This window comes from Echinops telfairi, unplaced genomic scaffold (genome assembly GCF_000313985.2).
Source record: "Echinops telfairi isolate 266 unplaced genomic scaffold, ASM31398v2 ScPeMD7_7468;HRSCAF=8506_0, whole genome shotgun sequence".
Classification (NCBI taxonomy): domain Eukaryota; kingdom Metazoa; phylum Chordata; class Mammalia; order Afrosoricida; family Tenrecidae; genus Echinops; species Echinops telfairi.
The window spans coordinates 22462511-22484718 of NW_022111369.1; the positions used below are offsets into that span (position 1 = coordinate 22462511).

The 22208-nt window shown below is 40.3% G+C and overlaps 1 protein-coding gene across 2 annotated transcripts in view; it reads left to right on the top strand.

The window, feature by feature from the left end:
- The window catches only part of UNC5C (unc-5 netrin receptor C), a 457437-nt gene that overhangs the window by 366301 nt on the left and 68928 nt on the right, over positions 1 to 22208 (top strand). For both annotated transcript variants that reach the window (XM_004703272.2, XM_004703273.2), the window contains exons 6-7: positions 7625 to 7792; positions 10038 to 10202. In XM_004703272.2, coding sequence (XP_004703329.1) covers positions 7625 to 7792; positions 10038 to 10202 — 333 coding nt within the window. The remainder of the gene's footprint in view (positions 1 to 7624; positions 7793 to 10037; positions 10203 to 22208) is intronic.

The window sequence follows — 22208 nt, forward strand, 5'->3', positions numbered from 1 at the left end:
ATGTTGGCCTGTTATTTATATATTTCTCACTCGCAGCAGTTCTGCTGCTATGTCCTGGTGAATTACTCTCCATTCACAGCGACCCTGTGTACAACAAACAGAACAAGACATCCTGCACTGCCCACACAAGCCCGCCCTGTTGAAGCTCATCCTTGTAACCTTGTGTCAATCCACCTCCTGGAGGCTTTCCTCTTTTTCACTCATCCTCTATTTGACTTCTTCAGGCACCAGTTTCCCTTGATAACATATCTTGAGGACATGAGAAAAAAGTCTCAACAATCTCCCTTCTCAGGAGCAAGACAGTTAGTCATTCTTCTGATAGTCAATGGTAAATTCCATGCACTTCACCAGCAGCATGATTCACATGCAGCCAACCTTCTTGGGTCTTCTTTATCCATTTTCCAGCTACCACATGCGTATAACGCGATTGAAAATACCTTGACTTTGGTTAAGCGCACGTTAATCCTTGAAGTGACGTCTTTGTCTTTGACACTTAAACAAGATATTCAGTAGCCGATTTGGTCATTGCAATAGTTTGCTTGATTTCTCCCCTGCGGCTAGGAGCGCTGATTGTGGCCACAAGGAAAATGAACCCCCTGGCAACTTCAGGACATTCTCATGGTGACCTGACAAAGCTTACTGGTCACGCTTTGAGGACTTGGTTTTCGTTATGCTGAGTTGTAATCCACACTGCAAGGCTGCAGTCTTCGATCTTCATCAGCAAGTGCTTCTGGTCCCCTTCCCTTCCTGCAGGCGACATTGTGCCGTGTGCACAGCCAAGTCTGTGACTGCGTCGTCCTTCAATCCCGAGGCCCTGTTCTTCTTCAGAGAGTCCAGTTTCTCAGAGCATTTCTGCAGCATAAAGACAGAGCAGGGCCGGTGGAACAGTACAGCCACGGTGCACGCATTTCCCGATCTTAAGCCCTCGTTCTGTTCAAAGGACGGCCTCTTGGTATACGTAGAGCTTTTGCAGTAGCATAATTAAATGGAATTCCCACGCTTTCCAACATTCTCCATCATCTCTTAAGATTCACATAGTTAAGTTCCATTACACAGTCAATAAAACACGGGTGATCATCTTTCTGATATTCTGTTCTTTAAACCAAGATACATTTGACATCAGCAATGATATCCCTTGCTCCACATCCTCTTCTGATTCTGGATTGAATTCCTGGCAGCTCCCTGCCCATACTTGTTTATGATTTTGCTGATGTTGTTCACCGACTTCTGCGTTCTTTTAGATCCCCTTTCTTCGAGTCAGTCGAGTAGCCCTCTTTCTGACATAGAGGAGTGAAGGCTTCCAGTATTGCATCTCATTGGTCAAAGCATCCAAATCGATGCTCCAGCAATCCTTGGATCGCTGTTTTGTGCCAATTCAGTCAGTGTACCTTGGACTTCTTTGTTTCATACCATTGGTTCGTGATCATATATCTCTTGACATGGCTAAATTATTTTTCCTACAGTGACTGTATATTTTATTGTTAATAAGTGTACACAGCAAATTAGGTTCCTACTTAATAATTTCTGCATACATTGCTCAATTGTATCAGTTACATTTTTCATCCTGTGGCATCATAGGGATATACTATTTCCAATACTCCAGTTTGTATGCCCCCTTTCTTTCACATCTTTGCTTTATAGTAATTTTTGTCCATCTGATCTCATCGTGATAATTTTTAAAGAAACTCATTAGTCTCAGGTTATATCCTTTATTAGCCAGTTTACATTTTAGGTAAAAGATTACCTCAAATAATTTTTCTTCAGCTTTACAGAGTATCTCAAGATCTCTGTGTTCTTTTTCTTTTCTATCTGGATTTTAGTTATTTTGCTGTGTATATATACCAATGCAACATGAGTAGTTTAGTGATATTAATTACATACTTAGAGTCGTGCGTCTCTCACCTGTTATTAGAGATTCCTTCTTATTAGCATGAATTCACTGCTGTTGTCCATTTGATCCCGTTTACAAATAAAAGCAAACTCACTGCCAGAGTCAATTCTGGCTCACAGCAACCCTGTAGGACAGACTAGAACTTCTCCTTTGAGTTTCTGAGCCTGTGACTCTTTATGGGATCAGGAAGACTCTTCTTTATCCTGAGGAGCAGCTGGTGGGTTCAAACTGCTGACCTGGCAGTAAGTAGCCCAAAGCATAACCTACTGTAGGGACTCCTTTGATCCCACATAGATAGGTCATAAAAGAGCATAATACTCAAAATAGACCTTTTTTATTAGTTCAACTAAACTCATGTTTGGATTTAACATGACTTACACCAACCCTTCACTGCCCTTGAGTCAGTTAGAATTCACAATGACTAGGACAGACTGCAAGTGTTCCTTAGGGCTTCCTAGACTATAGAGTTTATTAATAGCAAACAACCTCATCTGCTGCAGATGCTGGATTTGAACCATTGACCGTATGGTTAGCAGCCCAAAGCTTAACCCACTGCACCACTAGAGTGTCTTCTAACATAACAGAGAGGTGGTTCTAGTTAAGTCTGCCTCAGAGCAGTAATTCGGGGGGTTCATCTACCATTCATGACTCCAGAAAGTCTACAGTCTATGAGAATTTGAAATGCCATTCTGCATGTTCCCCTTTTATCATGGTCATTTCAATGATTCTTGCATTTTTCTTTTGTGGGGGGCCCAAATCATCCAGTATTATACTTCGAGGCTTGAATTATTTCTCTAGATTTTGGACCTTGAGAAATGTCAAGCACATTTTCCCCTTTTGCTTTTCTCATTGCAGATTTTCCCATTTCATTATAATACTTTACTTTGTCTTCTTAAGCCACCTTTTGAAACCTTCTGTCCAGCAATTTTACTCCATCGTTTCGTCCATTCATTGTAGCTCCTTGCATGTTGAAGAGCAAGTTTCCGAGTCTCTCCTGGCATTCCCTTTTTGTTCTTTCCTTCCTTGCCTTTTAGTGACTTTTTGCTTTCTTCACGTATGATGTCATCCTACAGTTCATCTGATCTTTGGTCATTAGTGGTCAATTACTCAAATCTACTCTTGAGATGACCTCTAAATTCAGGTGGGATCTATCCAAGGTCAGACTTGTTGAATATTCATAAGCTTCATCTGGAACTTGCATGTGATCAGTTGATGGTTTATTCCACTGCTGGTCACTGGCCTTGTTCTAACACATCTGTGCTTCTTTCCACAGATGTGGTTCATTTGATTCTGGTGTGTCCTGTAGGATGTAGTGATCACGTGCATGATAGGATTTCACAAAGATCCCAGAAATACTCCCTTAGCATTTAATTCTTGTTTTCCAGCCTTTTTTAAGACCTTCTTGAAGAGTTGTCACTGTAGTTGTTGAAAAAGATGTCTGCAATGATTACGCCATTTGTCTATCTAGTGTGGAATCTTCAAAGTTGTCTCCATCAACAAGACCATACTTTCTAATCTTTCTTCTTTTTTCCCAACTCATATTCCAATCACCAGCAGTTATGAGTGCAATTTGCTTGCATGTTTAATCAGCACTGCAAATGTAGGTAGAAATCTTCAATTTCTTCATCACTGGCTTTAGTGGTTAGTGCGTACATTTGACTTGGTTGTCATATTCACCGGTCTTCCTTGTCGGTATTTGGATATTACCCTATCACCGAGAATGTTGTCTTTCAAGATGTGTCTTCAGATGTTTTTGACAATAAGTGTGACACATTCTTCTTTAATTTGTCATTCCCAGCAAAATAGTGTGTAAACCTCATGAAAATGGTCAATACCAATTCATTCCACCAAACAAATACCTAGGATATTAACCTTGAAATGTTCCTTCTAATCTTGATAAATTCCAGTTGTCTTCAATTCCTACTTCCAACATCACACATTTTGGTTATTAATGGATGTTCACAAATGTTTCTTCTCATTTTGAATCATGCTGCCTTGGCCAATAAAGGCTCCAAACACTGTCTATCTTTCACATCATTAAAGCCATCAATTCTGCGTGGAGGAGGCGTCTCTTCCCCCGGCCTGTCTGGAACGTCTTCCTGCCTGAAGGACTCATCTTCCAACACTATATCAGACAATATTCTGTTGTTATTCATAACTGGCCAACTTCTTTGGAAGTACATAACCAAGTCCTGCCTCACCTGTCTTAGTCTAGAACAGTGGTTCTCAACTTTCCTAATGCCGTGACCCTTTAATACAGTTCCCCATTGCCTTGACCCTTTAATACAGTTCCTCATGTTGTGGTAACCCCCCCAACCATAAAATTATTTTCGTTGCTACTTCATCACTGTAATTTTGTTACTGTTATGAATCGGGCGACCCCTGTGAAAGGATTGTTCGACCCCCAAAGGTTGAGAACTGCTGGTCTAGAAGCTCTGTCTAAACCTGTCCACCATGGGTGACACCGCTATTATTTAAAATGCTAGTGACATATCTTTAAGGATCACAATACTCAAGCCACCACTGGATGACAAATTAAATATAACAGATGTGCCCCCATAGCATTTCCAAATCTGTAATCCTTAGGGTAGCAGACTGCCACATCTTTCTCCTCCATGATGGCTGTCGTTAGCTTAAAACCACCAACCTTCCTTTTGGCCGAGAACCACTTAACCACTTTGAGACCAGGGCTCCGTGTTAGACACACAGTAGGTCCTTGTGTTCTTTGTGATTTATCATCTCAGAGGAAACCAAACAATCTTGGGAAGTATTTTGCAGTTATGCTACTTCCTGAACGATATGTCCTGTCTCACCACCATTAAGAATATAATGAAGCTTTACACTGCTGCCTCAGTGATAAAGACACTCCAGGGCCTGGGTGTCTGACTCACTGGGAGGGAGGACAGCCTCTGGCAACGATCTGTTTGTGGTACTTATCTACTGCAGACACCACCACAAGGATGCATGTGCCCTTGCCATGTAGGGAACTGTAGGAACTGAAATTACGGCGATAATACAAAGGCTGACTGTATCGATGTTTTAAAACTGTCATTTTAATTACAGGACAGACACATCATTTTTTTTAAGCCCTTGATTACGCTGTGGTTTAATTTCCTAGTCAAGATAATGACTATGTTGAATTGTAAGCAATTCCCCTTCTTAAGTCACAATAAAATGTTTCTTTTTGTCTTTTTCTAAATTGCCTGTACAAGTTGATTAACAGCATTTGAAATGCAAAGGAGAAGTGGGGCACAATCACAGCATGTACCAATCATAAATAACTAATGAAAGCATTGTTATATATAGATGTATTATATAAATGATTAATATAGATGCAAATCCCTTTTCCTATGTATAGCATGCATTCAGTATCCGTAAATGCAACCTGTACATTCTCTTTAGGAAATATCAAAACAAAGTAACTTGATACATTTTGAGGTAAGAAAATAGCACTAGAGTAGGGATCGGGAGTCCCGGATTCCATGACGAATCCTGCCACTCACTGGCCTTCAATTGGTCACTTCAGTCACTAAGTCTGAGTTCTTGCCCCCTTCTCGGTAAAGTGAGGGGATGAGAGTAGGGGCTTCAAAGGCCTTTCTATCTCTACGAGTTAATGATTACTTGTTTCTCATTAAAATCTCACCAAAATTGTACATGTGTAGAATAACCACCAATATCAGCTTGCCAGGATGGTAGCAAGCCTTTTATACTGATGATTAGGTAACATTTGGAGTTCAGTAAAGCTGTGCAGATTAAGTGGATTTTTTCTGAAACTCTTAACTGAAACCCTACCTATCAATTGTCCTTCTTGTGCCCTTTTAAGTAAAATTGTCCATAGTTCAGATGCCAGATTCACCAAACTTCTACAGGAAACCTATAGGGCTAACCAATAGTTCATATTGTAAGTCTGATTCTATATTTACTTTTGTTAATATTACTATTTTTATAGCTCAGATATATATTCATTAGAGAGAATTTGGGGAAGCACAAAACATGAACATAATCCTGTCTCTTGTCCTCCAGAAATAGCTTTTATTTTTCAATATTTTGATGCACATCGCATCACCTGTCACCCAAGGAGAAGCTGGTGGGATTGAACTGCCAACCTTGCCATCAGCAGACCAACACTCACTCAGCAGAAATAGATAGACAGACAGATAGATAGATGATAGAGATGCATATGTGTTTACTTAAAACATAATGATGAAATATTCATGTGAAAACAATCCCCTTGCCTTTAACACCTCACTGAGTACCTGGGTGGTGCAAATGCTCCACATGTCCAGCTGCTAAGCAACAGGTTGGAAGTTCAGTTCTACCTAAAGCAGCTCCGAAGCAGCCTGGCGACCTGCTCCTGAGAAATCAGCCATTGAAAACCCGATGGAGCGTGTTCACATCTGACACAGATGGCTTAGCCAAACGTTTACATGGCAACTGGTATATGTTCCACTTTCATAATCGTCTCCCACTGGATGTGTTTCTAGACAGGAGATGTTGGGTAAAAGAGATACGTAAGTAAGGATTGTGTTACCAGAATGACCAAAAGCTCTCTTATCTAGTCTAATGGTGCTATTTTTTCACTGCCAGCAAATAACTTATTCAGTTGTTTAATTGCAATAATTTCATGTTCTCACTTCACTGAAGTACTGAAAGATTTCAGAGTACCCCCTAAAGCAGTGGTTCTTAACCTGGGGATCGCGACCCCTTCCAGGGGTCAAACGACCCTTTCACAGGGGTCGCCTAAGACCATATTTCTGATGGTCTTAGGAACCGAGATACCGCCCCTCTATCCATCTCCAAGTGGCTCCACCCACATGCAGATTCCCCCACATGCAGGCTCAGGGTCACCACAACGTGAGGAACTGTATTAAAGGGTCACGGCATTAGGAAGGTTGAGAACCGCTGCCCTAGAGGGATCTCTCCAGAGGTAAGCAGTGTATACAGTAAGGAGGAAAGGGGATTGGTTTTTAAATCAGACACACTGAGGGCTTTGTGAAACACTATAAGCAGACTTTATACACAAAATAGTTACCCATTTCAATTGTCAACTAATTGTCAATACATACGAATAGCCACTCCAGGATTTTATCTTGTGAACCAAGTTCACTGGTTACATAACAAGATGGACTAAAATATTTAATAATTGGTATCCGTTTTTATGGTGTCAGGGAGTTTACAGAAAAGAAAAGATAACAAATCCTCTGTGATTTAAAGTGGTAAGTTATTTTATCGTGTTTTTCTGATTCAGAAACACTTGCAGCCTCGGCCTAAGGATGTAAACATTTATTATTTGGGATAAGCTGTCAAAGCTAAATTTGGGGGCTTATCCAGGTAAGGTAAATCTCTTTAAAAAGACACTGGCCAAGAAAAAGAGTACACTCATTTATTTTCAGAGGAGATAAATTAATAGTACACAATTTTATTTCTCTCTGTTGAGACATTTCTACTATATCATAAAAATTTGGGTGAAACTGGCTTTGAAATGTACATTTTTAATGATCATCTTGGAAGTGGCTTTTTATATGGGTGCTGTGTGTGGCCTGTGTATCTGTGCATATGTTGAATACACTTATTTTATTTGCCTCCTTTGGTAAGTGGTGACTGGTCCACCCGGATAGAGTGGTCAGTGTGTAATAAACCATGTGCCTAAGAGAATCTAAATTGTACAAGCACCAGTGCAGAACCAGACCACGCAATGGTTTCACCTACTGTGTACTGCTTGCCTCCTTTCAGTAAATGGCGGCTGGTCCACCTGGACAGAGTGGTCCGTGTGCAACAGCCGCTGTGGACGCGGGTATCAGAAACGTACACGGACCTGTACAAACCCAGCTCCCCTCAATGGAGGTGCTTTCTGTGAAGGACAGAGTGTACAGAAAATAGCCTGCACCACATTGTGTCCCGGTAAGTACCACAGTCCCCTCCTTTCCAATGTATCCCACCTTTCTAGAAATGCTTGTAAGAAAATACATAGAAAAGCCTTGTACCTGACCTGAATATGTGATCAGCACAATCTATATCCATCTTACTGTTCAGTGCTCTCCTTGCTGGAAAATCAAGTATGCTCCCCCTCCGACACTACTTCACTCTGCCACTCCAATATGCCAACTCGTGTAAAGCAAGGGTCAAACACTTGTGAACCATGTTTCTCCATGTCATTGCACAAAACCACTAGAATCACATTTATGCATTTCTATAGTTCTAGGGATTTGGGTAGAATTGAAGACATTTTAAGGGAAATATGAAACAAACCCTTGATCTTCAGAAGACCAAAGAAATCAATTGACACTGAAAATGTTTTAGACTAAATATTTGATAAATGGTGTCAGCTTTTGGACAAGGACAGATAAAATAGTTGGAATGACTTAAAAGTAAGGGAAAACTTTTTGATACATAGGCCACTGGATTTTGAAAATACAGTGCAGTCAGCTCTTTATTACCTGCACACGTTGGTTAATTACTTTGCAGGTTACTTGTTGGGGGATATATACCAACGTCACCTCGCTCCTCCTCCTCCTGGTATCTTTCTGTGCTATCTTGTATTGCACCACTTCTTACTCTTAGATAAACTGAAGTTCTTCTCAATATTCTCCAAAGCAAAAGACCCCAGCAATGTCTAATTGTATAATATAGTCTAAAAGTGAGCACACATTATTTTTAAATAAGTAATGCATTTGGTTCACACCATTGTGACAGGTGTAACCTTTTCAATTTTATTAGATACAATGCTTTCTTATTCTCTCTCTCTCTTTCTCTCGCTCTTGCTCTGTCTCTTTTTCTCCTAACTTTGGCTCTCTTCATCCTCGAATAGAAACTTTCTCAGATATAGGTTGGAAAAATAAACAGGAGAGAAAAAATATTCTACATTTTATACAATCAAATGTTGATTTCCAAGTATCAAAAATAGTCTCACTCCCACACTGAATTCTCTGAGAGCTTTTATTTATAGAATACATTCTGACACTTAGCTAGGCTTAAGGTTTCAGTATTTTATCTTGTACTTTCCTATATGTTATCTAGGGGTTGATTTCCACAATTAAAACAACACTAAGCATTTTGAGTTGAAATAGAAGTGTGCATGTGTGTGTGTACTTTGAATTTGGATTATGTTAAAGAAAATGTCTTTGCATCAAAATGTTGCTTATATAGCCAACTTATAGAATTGAAATATTAATGCTTTCATCATTTTTTTTCATGTGGGCATGTTTATATCTTTATACTTCATGCATATATATTTACATGATAATTTGACTATAACACCATATAGATTTAGATTTCCCAAACTGTGTAGACTATTAACAGATCATATATATATATATATTTCACACTTTTATCCAAACTGGCATTTAGATGGTGTGCTTTTAACACAGAGCTATCTGAGCTCTGAAGTTGTCGGTGAAGTTGCGGGGGGGCCAGTAACAAATTTAGAACTAAACAGATTGAGTCAGAGGAAAATAATTGAATGAGAAATATAATGTTCATTTCATTAGAAAAATTTAGGAACCTACCCCTTAATATTATCTCTAAAATAAAAACAAATATTCAGTTTATGTTCTGCTAAGAATCTTCCATTAATGAATAAAAATAATCAATCTTTGCAAGATGGGGTTGCAGAAGGATTCCACAAACCTTCCAGGTAAATAAAATAATAAAAAGAGTATACAGTATAAGACACAGGTGATGGATAGACAGACAGATGGGTGGACACAAATAGACAGAGGTCTTCACCACTGTCTCAGTCCTTTCTCACAACTTCTTCCAGGTTGACTTTCCTTTCCTGCGGACCGTGCCTGAGGGAGTCTCGGATCAATCCGAATCCACCCAGATTGCAGGACAAAAGCTCAGTAGCCTCCCTTTGAGTAGAAAAAGGGGACTCGTCATGATTTAATTTTACCAGCTTAGCTTCGGGGAGCCCCTCTGGTTTCTCTGAGCCCCATCATGCTCCCCTTGACGTAATCAAGGAGGAAAAGGTCCTGCAACTGGTCAGCGCAGCTCCTAGGGCCCAAAGGAGGCAGAGCACTCGGACCTGCCGCCACAGGGGCGGTTTCTTCTGGGTTTGGTTTGGTTTACCTTTGAGATCTTCCTGCTTCTCCTTCGAAGCCACCATTTCTCCCTCTGACTGCTGCTGGTTTGTTTCTTCTGTATGCAGTGGATGGCAGGTGGACCTCCTGGAGCAAGTGGTCTACCTGTGGGACTGAGTGCACCCACTGGCGCAGGAGGGAGTGCACGGCACCGGCCCCCAAGAACGGAGGCAAGGACTGTGATGGCCTCGTCCTGCAATCCAAGAACTGCACTGATGGCCTGTGCATGCAGAGTAAGTTGCTGTTAGCCAACAATCAAAGCTAGGGAAGCCATAGCTGTACCTGTTGGGTTTCTTTGAAGGAGTCTTTAAACACCAACAGCCAAGAAAGGGGTAGAAGCATCCCAGCCTTCTCTCTCCATTCCGGGGAAAGCGCATCCTTCAGGACGCAGAATTGATAACCGCCTCGTTAAGACAATGTCCAATAGTACGGCTTTCCTGTGAGCAAGGAGGGCCTTAGTCCTGTCCACGGAGGGGAGGTCTTCTTTCCGGACCAAGGAGTAATTGCGCGGTTTTCGCAGAGCACCCAAAGGACCCCTCTAAACTCCTCATACTCACCCACGACTTCCAAAGAGTAAGCTGTCTATTTTCAATGTGTGACTGCTACCTAACCAATGTCCCTGAAAGGTAAAAAGCCCTATTCAAGAGAGTAAACATTTCTGTGGGAAGATTTACCAATTTTCAATGAATATGTACAATGATTGAATAGATATTATTTGGCTTATTTCAAGGAGATACTGTAAGAAAGCATCATTTTTAATGGTACAAAGATTGCTTCAAAATGTAATTTGTGCAACAAGCTGAAGTCTCTCCATTTTCAAGGCTTTGCTTCTAGTTTTATAAGTGCGATGGTAGTTTGTTTTCCATGCTTACTAGCTTTTAGCCCTTGATTGAGATAGATTTACCCAATTAGAGGTAGAGTATTTATGATTGCTATTAGTGACCACGAATTAAGTTACTAAGAATTGTTTTGAGATCACAGCTTCCCAGAGACTAGATCAAGCAATGTTCTCTTCGGATGGGAACCAGTAGTGTCCATGGTGGACATTTTTCATTATACATTACAAATGACTTGCAGAAGGGAAACTATGAAAGATATTTCCATAGCTGTACTAGTATGTGACATGGAAGAAGAAAATATTTTCACCACACGTACAGAACTCTGTTTATGATTCTCTGTCTTTATCCACAAGGACCTTTATAAAGAAGCCTCACTTAAAATGCAAATAGATAGCTATGTTGTTAACGTGGAATTAAAGTCTTATTATATGCCCATGGTATGATACCCTCTTTGACAATAGGCTGCTGGTGGGTACAAAGCACACCTTCTGTAATGATTTAAGGATTGCTACTGTGCCGCTCATGAAGTGTCTCAAAGGAATGCAAGAATAAAAATAATACGGTTGTTTTACTAAGGATCCATCTAGGGATGAAGGTTTATTCCTGGAAGCACGGATTCGAGTTTTGGGCTACATTAACAACGTTCTTCTTCTCAACATTTGTAGCATTTTTTATTCCTTTTTTTTCCTGTTGAACAAACTGACCCATCCTATTGAAAAGTCACAGTATTTGTTTCTTCCTTTCTCCCTTTTCACAAAATCTTTTGATGTTGGCCGATTTAATACTTAACGCCTCTCCCTCTGTTGTCCAGTGCATTGTGCCCACCACATAATCTTCTGAACAATAAATGCAAGGCTGCACGGTAGAACAAAGGGACATTTAGCAAGCGGAAGCATGAGAACCCAGGGCAGATGTGCATGGTGTGGCATCAGGAAGATTCTTGCCTCATCCATAGAGTCTGGTCCTTTGGACTGGATAATGATGGCACTAATGATGGCCTGAGGTGGGGGTGAAGATTTCAGTGGGATGAGGGCACAGAAAAAGTCGGTTGCTCGTTGGTATTTGTTTATTTTTACCAAGTTTCTGTGTAGGCTGAACCTTTTGGTGTTTTCTTTAAAATTATTTGGCTAAAACCGACTTTGATTTTACTATAGTCCTAGTCCCTACTCAGTCAATAAATGTTTTCATCTGCCTTCCCCTAGGTCCAACAGAGAATTATAGTCTATACTCTTATTGATTTTCTCAGTGATACAAAATGTGGAGACAAAAAAAGTAGAGATATTACTGTGATTTGTAAATAGTTTACAGTCAGAGTGACAGTTTCTATTCACCAGTGAGTTTGATATATTTGATAGACTGTTGCTAACAAATTCTTGCAAACAAATAATCATTCCCTTAGTCCTCATTTTGGAAAACATAAGGCTGTGTTATCTTGCAACCACTAAGTTTACAAGAGGGACAATTGCATGAGAAAGAAGAGAAGCAGAGAAGGCAACCAGCAACTGGCGATAGAAAATTATAAAATATTGCTAAATATGTATTTTCTTTGGCAGGGTTATTATCTTGGGTGCATTAACAAGTATTCCTACAATGTAAAGGCAATACTATCTCAAAAGGATGGTAGCCTAGCTCTTATGAGTTGATGCTGACTCACAACTTTAGGTTGCTAACTTCAAGGTCACAGTAAGAAACCCCCAGCCACTCTTGAGAGAAATACGGGACTTTTTATTTGCATAGAGAGTTACAGGCTGGGAAGCGCACGGGATCAGTCAGGTCTACCTTGCCTATGGTTGCTATGAGTCAGCATTGTATGGCTGTGAGAGAGAGAGAGAGAGAGAGTTTGCTTAAAGGCGTGCCGGTGGTGCAGTGGTTGGGCTGCTAAACACAAGGTTGGCTGTTCAAACCCAACACTCTCTGTGTGGGAGAAAGATGAGGCTGTCTGCCCCCTGAAGCTTTGCAGTTTGGAAACCCTAAGGAGCAGGTCTGCTCTGTCCTAGCAGATGACTGGGAGTGAGCAGCAGCTCGGTGGCTGTAGGTCAGTGCTAATTAGCAGTCTCATTAGGGTCCCTTCAAGAAGATGAAAAGTTCCGTCAGAACCTCGGCTTCTGAGAAAACCTGCTGAGCCCCTTAAACCCAAGGCAGGAAAGTAAACTCAGAAGGTTCTGGGGATTGTTTTATGGGATCCCAAGGGGTAATCTGGATAGATTCTCTCAAAGGATCATGAATGGTCACAGGAGCTTATAGTGAAGTCATTTAAAGGAAATCGGTAATGCTGAAGAGAAAAGTGAGTAAACTGGAATGTAGATTAAAATTTTCTTGTAATATACCTGATGGTAAAATAGTTACGCCTTGGGCTGCTAGTTTCAAGGTCAGCAGTTCAAAACTACCAGCCTCTCTTCGGGTGACAGATGAGGCGTTCTACTTCTGTAAGGAGTAAGTCAGGAAGTCCAGAGGCAGTCTGACTCGGGAGCGTCACTGTATTTGGGGAGCAATTCAGTGGCAGTGAGTTTAGTTTATTGATTTTGTTTTCTATTGCCTTGAGCTGCTCCAGTGTGGGGGTTTCCATTTGAGCTGCTAACTGCAAGGTCAGCAGTTCGAAACTACTAGGCCATTGCTCCTTGGGAGAATGATGAGGCTTTCTACTCCAGGAAAAAGTTACGGTCTCAGAAGCGCCCAGGGAGTGTTCTGTATATTCCAGCGTTATCTCGTAGAATAGCTGCGAGTTGGAATACACTAGTCACTAGATGGCAGTGAACTTGGTTTGTTTCTGAGAGCTGCTCCAAGGGGGAAAGTGAAATCCTATGGCATCATTCTACTCTGTTCTACAGGCTGACTATGTTTTAGAATGGGCTGGGTGGCACTCTATGTTTATGTGAGATCATTGTTGCTCATAGTTCTGGTTCAGAGTTTTGCCCGGGACTTTGTATTGTTGTTAGTATGTGCACCAATCAATTCTGACTCGGAGCAACCCTTCAGAGGACAATTCCACACCACAGCCTTTCCAAGGCTTCCATCTCTACCAGTGAGGAATCCTACCGCGCTCAGATGCGCTGACAGCTCGGACCCACTGCATATCCGTAGAAGGCTTAACCAATCTCCATTGAATTGCGATCCAATGATTTTCTCAGTGGTTCATCAGGCCAGTGGATGTTTGTATGAGGGATCTTAGAAATCCAGAACTTTCTTACATGCCGATTCAATCTATAATAAAAAATATGATTAAAAAGTTTTCTTAGGGTTAAATATACAACTACAGAATCTTTTTAAAATATGACAATGCTAAGTATTAACAAATGTGCAGTATAGTGGTAAACAGGTGTTGCAGATAAAAATATGAGGGGTGACAGTTATTTGGAGGAAATAATTGGACTGGATAAGTCAAGAATCTTAAAGTTAATCATACCCTTTGACCAAGTAATCCTACTTCAGTGAGTACATTTTAAATAATAAATAAAAATACATTAAAAGTTTGTTCCAAATGTGTTCATAGATTGGGAGGGGGTGGAATTAATAAAAACTGCACAATTTGAAAATACAATCTTAGGCTAATGGCAAAATAAGACCTAGTGGTTCCATAACATAGAATATCCTACAGCCACTAAAATCTTTGCAGTGCTTTAAGAGGGAAAAGAGGAATGTGGACTTCTTTGCATTGGGTCAGAATCAGGAGCCCTAGTGGTGGAGTGGATTACCCACTGAGCTGCAAACCAGAAGGTTAGAAGTTTGAACTCACCAGCGGCTCCCCTGGAAAAAGATGAGGTGAATTTGTTTCTGTAAAGGGGAAGTTCTACTCTGTCCAATTGGGTCACTGTCAGTCAGAATCAACTTACTGGTAGAGCATGTAAAAGTAAACTTAGGACCAAGATGAAGGAGATGTCTGCATACTTGGCTAATGAGATTACAAGTAATATTTTGTTATTTTTGTACATATTTTTACTCTCCATGTTCTTTTAAACTATATCTTATTAATTGAAGTTAATACATATATCATCTCATTCCACCATTCAGTCACACCAAGCAGTATTGTACAATTATTACCACAATTAGTTTCCTAACACTCTTTCCTTCCTAGACTCTTTCACATCGTCTCTCTTTTACTGCCTGCCCCACCCCACCGCCACTTCTCTCCTCTTCTACATCTTTCAACGTTTCTTTCGTAAGGATAATGCAATAATGTCTGATTTCCAAAGCTACTGGAGAGTCTGACTCTCCATAATCTCCCTCCTACTAACTATTGCTCACTGTCTTCCTTGGCCTCCCCGGCAGGACAACCGCCTGGTCCTCTGGGCTTGCAGCCCTTTAGGACAGAGAGATGCGACGGTCGGCTCCCACAAACACCACCCACTGGGAAGCCTGTGGAGCAGTTCCACTCCGTTTTCTTGGGTTCTCGGAGCCATAATCAGCTCACGGGCTGTGTGTTTGCTTTATTTCACTTTAATATGTGCCGGGATAGGTCAATAATCTGAGGGCCCAGTGAAACATAAAAATCCATTGATCCATGTTTCCAAAAAGAAAATGCCATTATTCTCAATGTCTTGGAGTCAGTATTGACTCATAGTGGCCTTACAGGACATGGCAGCGCTACACCTGTGAGTTTCTGAAACTGTAACTGTTTGAGTAGAAAGCCCTGTCTTTCCCCTGTGGAACGAGTGGCATTTCTGACTGTTGACCTTCTGGATGGCACCCCAACACATAACCATTATACCCCCAAATATAAGACTTTTTCCTAAAAAGTATACTGTATTACTTATTTAATATTTAGTAATATCACCATTACTTAAAGTTAGTAGTGGTTCATGAATAACAATATAAACTTAAAATTGTAAAAAATAATATTTTGGTGTCATAATCCTATATAAGTAATAAGACATGATTTTTAAATTTTATTATTAATTGGGAATAAATGCAAATATCTGATCATTCCATTGTTCAATCATGTCAAGCAGTATTGTACAATTGCTAGCACGGTTTTCAAATATTCTTTCACTATTATTATTAGTTGGGATTTAATACATATAACATACCATTCCATATTTCAATCACGTCAAGTAGAAGTGTACATTTGCTACTGCAATCACTTTCCAACCATGTGCTTCCTTCTTGGACAACTTGACATCAACTCCCTTTTAGCCCCCTCCCCAACCACCACCACTGTACTCACCCCCCACCCCCCCAAAATCCTTTTTCTACTTGCTATCCCTACAGGTTCATTGATACTGGGTTTCATATACTGAAAAACAGAAAAAAAACCATATAACACAACTTGAAGAGCATGACCCCCAAGGACATAACACTCTGAGATACACCCTACTATAAACAGACAAAAAGACAGAAAATATTAAACCCCAGATCAGGTCCAGCGTGCATCAGGGGGGATCAACTGACAAAGTTTTCACTGTTCAGGTCAGGTTTATCCCTTTGATTGTCTGAACTCACCTCTCCAACTGTTTAGTAATCACTTTCCTCCCATCCCTCAATTATGGGTACAGGGAGATCACCAGAGGATTATTTCCTATGTAGTCCCCACAAAAGTGCTCTCACTGTCATTCATAGCCTTTCGCAAACCGGATTCTCATGATTTAGGCTCTGATACTAATCCCTCCTTCGACCCCGGATTATCTGATTTATAGCCCTTTGGTGACTGGCGTTGGTGTGCTTCTTCCATGTGGACTTAGTTGCCATCTCACTTAGATGGCTGCTTGTTGGGAAACAAGCCTTACCTTATTTCTGCAATTGCGGAATCACTTTTTTTCACGATGCTAAGGGTACACTGGAACAACAGAGAGTCGGGTCACGGACCGAGGAGTCTCTGATCTGAGATACAGCACTAGTACTCACTTGTCTGGTGAATGTGGTCAGGATGACTGAAATTAGATTACAAAGAAGATATTTGCATCACATGGGTGGATGATGCCCAGTTAGATAAAACCCTACTTGGCAACAGTAACTTACAGCCTAGAAATCAACTTGTTTGAAAACCTGGAGATTTCTAAATGAATCATTTCCAAGTCGCCTATTGCATACATATCATGCTGTCCTTGCAAATATACTCATTGATATACTATTGGATAAATTAGATTCATTATGTGATAGTGTATAATTTCATTTGTGAGACAAGGCATTGCTCTTTAAGCAATTTTGGAAGCTCCACTAAACTTTTTAGGTCATTACAGACACATTCAGTTCATACTCAAGTATAATATGTATATATTACATTAATATAGACATATATGAATTCCAAATACAAACATGTACTCACTGGCCTGTAAAGCAGTTTCTACACTGGAAACATTGCCTCGGTGCCTTCAAATTACTTCCAGCGTTTTCAGAAACTGGTACACCAGAATGCATTACTAAAGAGTAATTAGAAGCTATCAGAGTCACTTAATGTCCCATAAAGAAGTTAGACATTTTGGATTTTAAGACCATCATTAATTTGTAAAAAAATAATCATTAAAACTGAAGTTTTTCAGCATCCCAGGAGACATGCGTTACATTAGAGAAGAATGTGTAGAGGACTTAAAATACTGGCTCTTTTCAGAATAAATGAACATCCCATGTCTAATATGCTTAATATGAGGAAGCACTGAACATTAATAACAGATTCAATAATTTTTAATTAGTAACAGTAGCAAATAGTTTATATTGTCAGAAAGTGGCATTTGAATGTCCACTGTGTAGTCTGCCCATCACAATATTTAGGGTTCATTATATGATCCCTAGATTTCTATTAAAGCAGCTTCTCAATTTTGCAAAATATTTTTAAAATAGACTTTATGTAGAATAGTTCCAGTGAAGACTTAAAAAAATTTTCTGAAAATGCTTAGCCCATAGGGTAATTCCATTCATACTGAAGAATTTGTATTATTAGAGCTGCTAACCTTTAACATTTATATATTTATGATAAATGTGTAGTAGCATATACTTTGTTACTTCTGGCAACCAGTAATTTAATGCATGCTTACCTATTCATTTTTTGAAAAGAATGATCCAAAAACGATATATGTGTCTTGGTCTAGAAATTTTATGTATATATATTGGATTTAAAGTATTACAACTATGTCTTGGTATCATTTTTAGTTATAATTCCATTTGAAGACTGAAATGCCACAGAGGGATATGTAACAGTCCAAACTTGAATTTAGAATTACTCCTTCCTGAAAGGGGTTATGCACAGTAGACAAATTAAACATTGCAATTTACAAACAAGAACTGCATCAGTGAACTTCCTGACTTGGGGAAATTAAAATCTTATGCATTCTGCAAATTTAGCACTTTCTACTCATTAAAAATTTTACATGTCACACAGCACTTCTATTAATTCTCACGTTCAGAGGAAGTGGCAATACGCCCTGTGTGTAAATTGTGGTGTGGACACACTGAATACCAGGGCCCTGAAATCCCAGGTGCATTTCAATGTGAGACAATAATTTACCTTATAAATAGACGTTTCTTGACTTTCGAATGATGTGTTTCTAACTGCCTGCGGTAAGCATTTGAGAAGGTGCTAGTCAGTCCGGGTGAAAGTCTTGTCGACACAGCCGCTCAATAGGACAGCGTGATTGTAAGTGTGAGACCGTGAGTGTTTTTACCTGAGGTAGAAGAAGTTGATATCATGGCTATGTTTGTATGTGTCTTCAGGTGGGGAGCGTCCCAGGTTGCAAATAAATATTCCGGACATCAACTGTGTGCTGAAAATAGTGTGCTGCACAGTATGATAAATGTAGTTGGCTTTTGCTTTTCTCATTGGTAGTGAATCATTTTCTGGCTTTTGAAAGCAGCGATGTGGTTACAAACTTTAGCCCACAGAAATCTGACGGACTCTGATGGAGCTCCCTGAGCAGATGAGTGTGAGAAGACAAATTCAAGGTCTTCCGCTTCGAGGAAGAAAAGTAACTCTGAGGGTATCGAGAAAAGAGCAGCTAGGCAAACATCCACCACAAAAAAAGCCTGGACTCCTTCCAGCAGGACAAGTCCAGGCCTGTTAGGGTCACGGTTGGGGGGTTGGGTCTGTCACCCTGGCCTACAACTCAGAGAGAACGGGGGAGCCAGAAAGGAGTCTCTCCTTCAAGACCCTGCTTGATTACCTTGTGTACCCTGTTTCCCTGAAAATAAGACAGCGTCTTACATTATTTTTTGCTCCCAAAGATGTGTTAGGTCTTATTTTCAGGGGATGTCTAATTTTTCCATGAAGAAGAATACGGTATTGTTTTATTAAAAGAGACCTCACATTTCCGGTCTGCTCTGGATGTGCTGCAGCCAGCAGTGAGCTTCACTGCGCACCCGGCCGCTATGATCCAGAGTCCAGAATCACGGTAGCTTCGGGGGGCCTTATTTTGGGGGAGGTCTTATTTTCGGAGGATGCCTTATATTTCAGCGAGAGGCAAAACTGTAAGTAGCTCTTATTTTCGGGGGATGTCTTACTTTCAGGGAAACAGGGTGTCAGTTGTTTCACTTCCATGGAAGGACAGTATGACTGCCCTTCAATTTAATAGATTGTTACTCTTTTTTAAAGAGTGTTGCTGAGTGTGGCGTCTACTACATAGAAGCACTTGGGCCGGTTGTGGAAGAGTTGGATTTACTCGATCCCTGAGATAGATTTCCATTCCTTACTTACGATGTGTCAGGATGTAAGACTTCCACAATCTAAGATAATTACTACCTGCTATTCATTTCCAGAAAGGGCATGACTGGCTTCTGTTTGGAAGAGGGCTTTGGGCTGGTTTAGTGAGGCAAGGCCAATTACATTCTCAAGGCTAGAGCGGCAAATTATTGGGGCAATTTAGATGGCAGACATCAGTGATAAGCACATGTTCTTTTCCATTTTTGTTGTCATGTTGTTGAATTTATATATTCATTTATTTGGAATTCCTTATGCCCTTGTCAATAAATAAACTCTTGGTAGAGTGGTAAATTATAATAAATGACCCTGGGTGACTCTGACAGATGTGACCTTTGACATCATTAGTACAATCCTGATGGACTAGTCAGATAAGAACAGGCTAGAAGGAAGACCAAAGTAGGAATTGGAACATGTTTATTTTGAATGATGCTCACGGTTTTTAATGAGAATATCTGTATCAAAAGAAATGTAAATTGGTTGAAAGAAATCACGTAGTTGGATTGAGTGTGAAACCCCTGGCAGAAAGGACCATCGAGTAGCTTGGTCAAGGAGTGGACAATCCAGGGAGAACCTATATTTTTATAACAAGAGAATCATAAAAAATGAGAAGACACCGCATAAAGTGTTCTTATGCTGTATGTTTTTGAGGCAATTCCGTCTCATAGCAACCATATATGAGCAAGAACTCTCCTACAGGGTGTTTTAGGCTGAAATCTTACTAGGAAGAGAGTGCCAGGACCTTCTTCCTATAGCACGGCTGGTGGGCTCAAACCACCAACCTTTGGGGCTAACAGCTAAGCACTTAACTATTTTACCACCAGGGCTCTTTATAAATTGCTCAAAAGGTAAAATCAAATCTACTTCTGCTGCCTCGATGCTGACTGTAGCCATGCCGCAGGACAGAGTAGAGGGGCCCCTTCGCTTCCCAGGCTGTCACTCTGCAGACACAGACCGCCACCTCTGTCTCCTGTGGACTGGCAGGCCATTTCACACCAGTGACCTTTTTGTTAGCAGGTGCATGTTTTATTGACTGCACTGCCATGGATTCTTGTGTTCAAATCTGTGTCAGATAGATAAATACAACTCAACTTAAGGAACTCGTTGGTGACTTAAGAATACACACTTCTAGAAAATACACAGAATGCTTTATACAACTGAGTTTTGTCATATGAAACTTACATACTTATGCTCCATGTAAAATATGAATCAGCTCTGCATTTAATCCTCATCATAAACATCATATGTGTTAGGTTCATAGACGCATCCCCATATGTAAACCCCATATTTAAACCCAGTGAGTGAACAGTGAAAGTAGACAAAAGTACTTTGTGAAACCCCCCATCTTCTCTTTGAAAGCTAATTTAAAGGTGCTCCCTGAAAAAAAATGTCCTATAGACTCAATTGTAACTCATAGAATCCCTCTAGGACAAAGTAGAACTAATGCATTGAGTTTCCTAAATTCTTAAGTCTTTACAGGAACAGACAATATCACCTTAAGCCCTCAGAGCAGCTGGTAGGTTCAAACCACTGACCTTGTAGTTGAGTCCAATGCTTTTCCCAAAATGGCACCAGGGCTCTTTCACTTTAAAGATCCAGAGCCCACTCCATCTCATAGCAACCCATAGGAACAAACAGAACTACCCCTTTGGGCTTCTGATATTTTCAGACAGATGCAGACAGCCTTGTCTTTCTCCCGCGGTGCAATTCCTGGAACTGAACCACTGACCTTGCGGTTAGCAGTTCAATGCATAACTCACTGTGTCATGAGGGCGCCTTAATTTAAAGAGAAGGAATTCCAACTCCCAGACAAATGCAGAGACTTTCCTGTTAGCCATGCTCTGTGCTTCTTAAACTTTAGCTTTATAACAGTTTTTAATAGTGTATTATATACACTGTAGTTTAGAGGAATTGCAGATGTAATTTTACATCTATTTACTTTCTATCTAATGTAAGTTGCTTCTGACTCTAACCTACTGTGTTAGATGTGGCCATGCTGAGATGAAATTGGCTTGAGTTCAATTGTATTAATGCCCAGAGAGTGGAAAAAAATGAACCTTACAAATAGTGCTTTTGATTTATCCCCTAATAGTTTAACATTTAAAGTGTATCAAAGCTTTATTTTGCAAAGGAAGAAACTGAGGCATAGAAAGTGTAAGCAAACTACCCACAGCTCACAGCAAATAAGGACCAAAGCCCAGAAGAAGCAGCTCCGTCTCTGATTTGGAAAGCCTTCCACCATGTGGGCTCTTCGATGCGGGAAACAAGTGCTTGCGTGATTGAACATTTTATGTCCTATTGAGATGTAGAATCCCTCAAAATAATAATGTTTATCCCCCTTTTCCTGTAAACATTTGCTTGTTATAGAAGTTTATGCCACATGCAGGGTGATTGTCATCCAGCAAGACAAGATCACTCCTCTAAGACGCTTCAGCCCCATCAAAGCAAACACGCCACGAGCAGCCCGTCACTTTGCTTGCCTCACACTTGAGTTAAAAACAACAACAACAATATTGTTTGGAAGCCACTCCCAGTAAGGGCAAACACCTCCCTGTTGTTTCAGCTTTCTCATGAGTACCAGTGATAGTGTCAAACGGACGACTCTTTTCTAACGTAAGCTATTTGCACTACCTTACTCAATAACTCGAATAGTCATGTTTAGCAGTGAACACATGAAGCTCTTTTCGATTAATTTCTTGTCTTTCCTTATTTAAATCTATTAAGCTGTGTTCATATAATACCAAGAATGCAGGGCTGTGCTTCAAGGGCTGTAATCCCAT